The sequence below is a fragment of the Xenopus tropicalis genome, chromosome 6, assembly GCF_000004195.4.
Source record: "Xenopus tropicalis strain Nigerian chromosome 6, UCB_Xtro_10.0, whole genome shotgun sequence".
In the NCBI taxonomy this organism is placed as follows: domain Eukaryota; kingdom Metazoa; phylum Chordata; class Amphibia; order Anura; family Pipidae; genus Xenopus; species Xenopus tropicalis.
The window spans coordinates 2,765,345-2,767,287 of record NC_030682.2 but is presented as its reverse complement, the minus strand read 5'-3'; the positions used below and the strand labels follow the sequence as shown (position 1 = coordinate 2,767,287).

The window sequence follows — 1,943 nt, the reverse complement described above, 5'->3', positions numbered from 1 at the left end:
CCCTCACTGGTCTCCCTGCACCTCACTCCATTCCCTCACTGGTTTCTCTGCTCCTCACTACTTTCTCTCACTGGTCTCCCTGCTCCTCACTACATTCCCTCACTGGTCTCCCTGCTCCTCCCTACATTCTCTCACTGGTCTCCCTGCTCCTCACTACATTCCCTCACTGGTCTCCCTGCTCCTCACTCCATTCCCTCACTGGTCTCCCTGCTCCTCACTACATTCCCTCACTGGTCTCCCTGCTCCTCAGTACATTCCCTCACTGGTCTCCCTGCTCCTCACTACATTCCCTCACTGGTCTCCCTGCTCCTCACTACATTCCCTCACTGGTCTCCCTGCTCCTCACTACATTCCCTCACTGGTCTCCCTGCTCCTCACTACATTCCCTCACTGGTCTCCCTGCTCCTCACTACATTCCCTCACTGGTCTCCCAGCCCAGTCCTGCGCTTAAGGGCAAATGCCCATTCCTGGTGCCTCTTACCTTCCAGTTTGTGCCTGTATGTTACCCAACCACTACGGGGCAGGGACCTCCTTCCTACTGTGTCTCATACCACATGGCACTTACTCCCTGTGCATTTATATATATATTTATTGTATTTATTTATTATATCACTTGTCCTCCCTGTGTGTAATTGTGTATTCTGTAAGACTGTACAGCGCTGCGTACCCTTGTGGCGCTTTATAAATAAAGTTATACATACATACATACAAAACCAGACAGGACTAGGAGCAGGAGTGAGAGCAAGAACCAGGGATGTGCCACAGTGCTCAAGCAGCGGCCTATGCTCAGGCAAGGAAGTGAGGCCACAGAAGGGTTTATATAGGGCAGAGTCAACTGACCCTATCTGGCCAATAAGAATGCTGAGAGCAGATTTGAAAGGCCAGCCTGCTATCTACATGCCTGGCCTAGTGGTTAGGGTGGAAGAGCCAGAAACTTGGAGGGTCCAGGCTTCAATCCCAGCAGAGACTTACAGGTTGCAAAATACGGTTTGATCTGGTTTGATGCCCACACACAGACTAAATAATTATAGACAGTGAGGAGGGCAGTGATATCAAGGAAACGGAGAAATGAAAGTGAAAGTGAAGGCAATATATGATTGACAGCTGAGATTTTTACATGCCCTTTATATGCCACCATGTTTTGAGGATTTCCTGTCATCTTGCATCGGGAGGTCCTAATTTTGGTGATGGCGTATTTTAAAAAGGGAGACTGATGACATTTCCTAGCTAGCATGAACCCAGGTTTGTGGGCCACGGGATAGTGTTTCTGTTCTGACCAATGAAGGGAAGTTTAGAGGTGAAGCTCATCTACTATGTTACTGTGTTACAGTGAGGGTATCGAAGATACTATAATATATAATACGAAGTCAAGTTATTGTTACGAGAGAATTTTATTTCAGCGCGTCCCATCATTTATTATTTATTATATATTATTATTTATTGTTGGTGACTGTGAAGGTGAACGAGGAGACATTTGTTATCCCTGTAGCTTTTGCCGCACTCGGCACAGACAAAGGGCCTCTCTCCGCTGTGAGTCCTTAGATGGGTAAGGAAACTGCGCCGTACCCTGTAGCTTTTGCCGCACTCGGCACAGACAAAGGGCGCCTCCCCAGTGTGAATCCGTAGATGAGAGAGAAGACTACGTCTCATACTGTAACATTTCCCGCACTCGTTGCAGACGAAGGGTTTCTCTCCTTTGTGCGTATAATAATGATCGTCGCACTCACTTTTTGTTCTGAAGGTTTTCTCACATTCGGTGCAGGCAAAAGGTCTCGCTCCTATGTGACTCACAAGATGACGCTGAAGTTCTACTTTTCTCCTGAAGCAAGCGCCGCACTCGGGGCAGGGAAATGGTTTCTCCCCTGTGTGAAACTGAAGATGTAGCCTGAGGCTCTGCCTAACCCTGAAGGCTTCCCCACACTCAATACAGAGGAATGGTTTCT

General features: G+C 48.0%; 1 protein-coding gene across 3 annotated transcripts in view; it reads right to left on the bottom strand.

Moving 5' to 3' along the window:
* Positions 1 to 1,372: 1,372 nt before the first annotated feature.
* The window catches only part of LOC100485062 (gastrula zinc finger protein XlCGF57.1-like), a 10,997-nt gene continuing 10,426 nt past the window's right edge, over positions 1,373 to 1,943 (bottom strand). For all 3 annotated transcript variants that reach the window (XM_031904448.1, XM_031904449.1, XM_004915612.4), the window contains exon 2: positions 1,373 to 1,943. This exon is cut by the window's right edge. In XM_031904448.1, coding sequence (XP_031760308.1) covers positions 1,438 to 1,943 — 506 coding nt within the window. In that variant the 3' untranslated portion in view covers positions 1,373 to 1,437.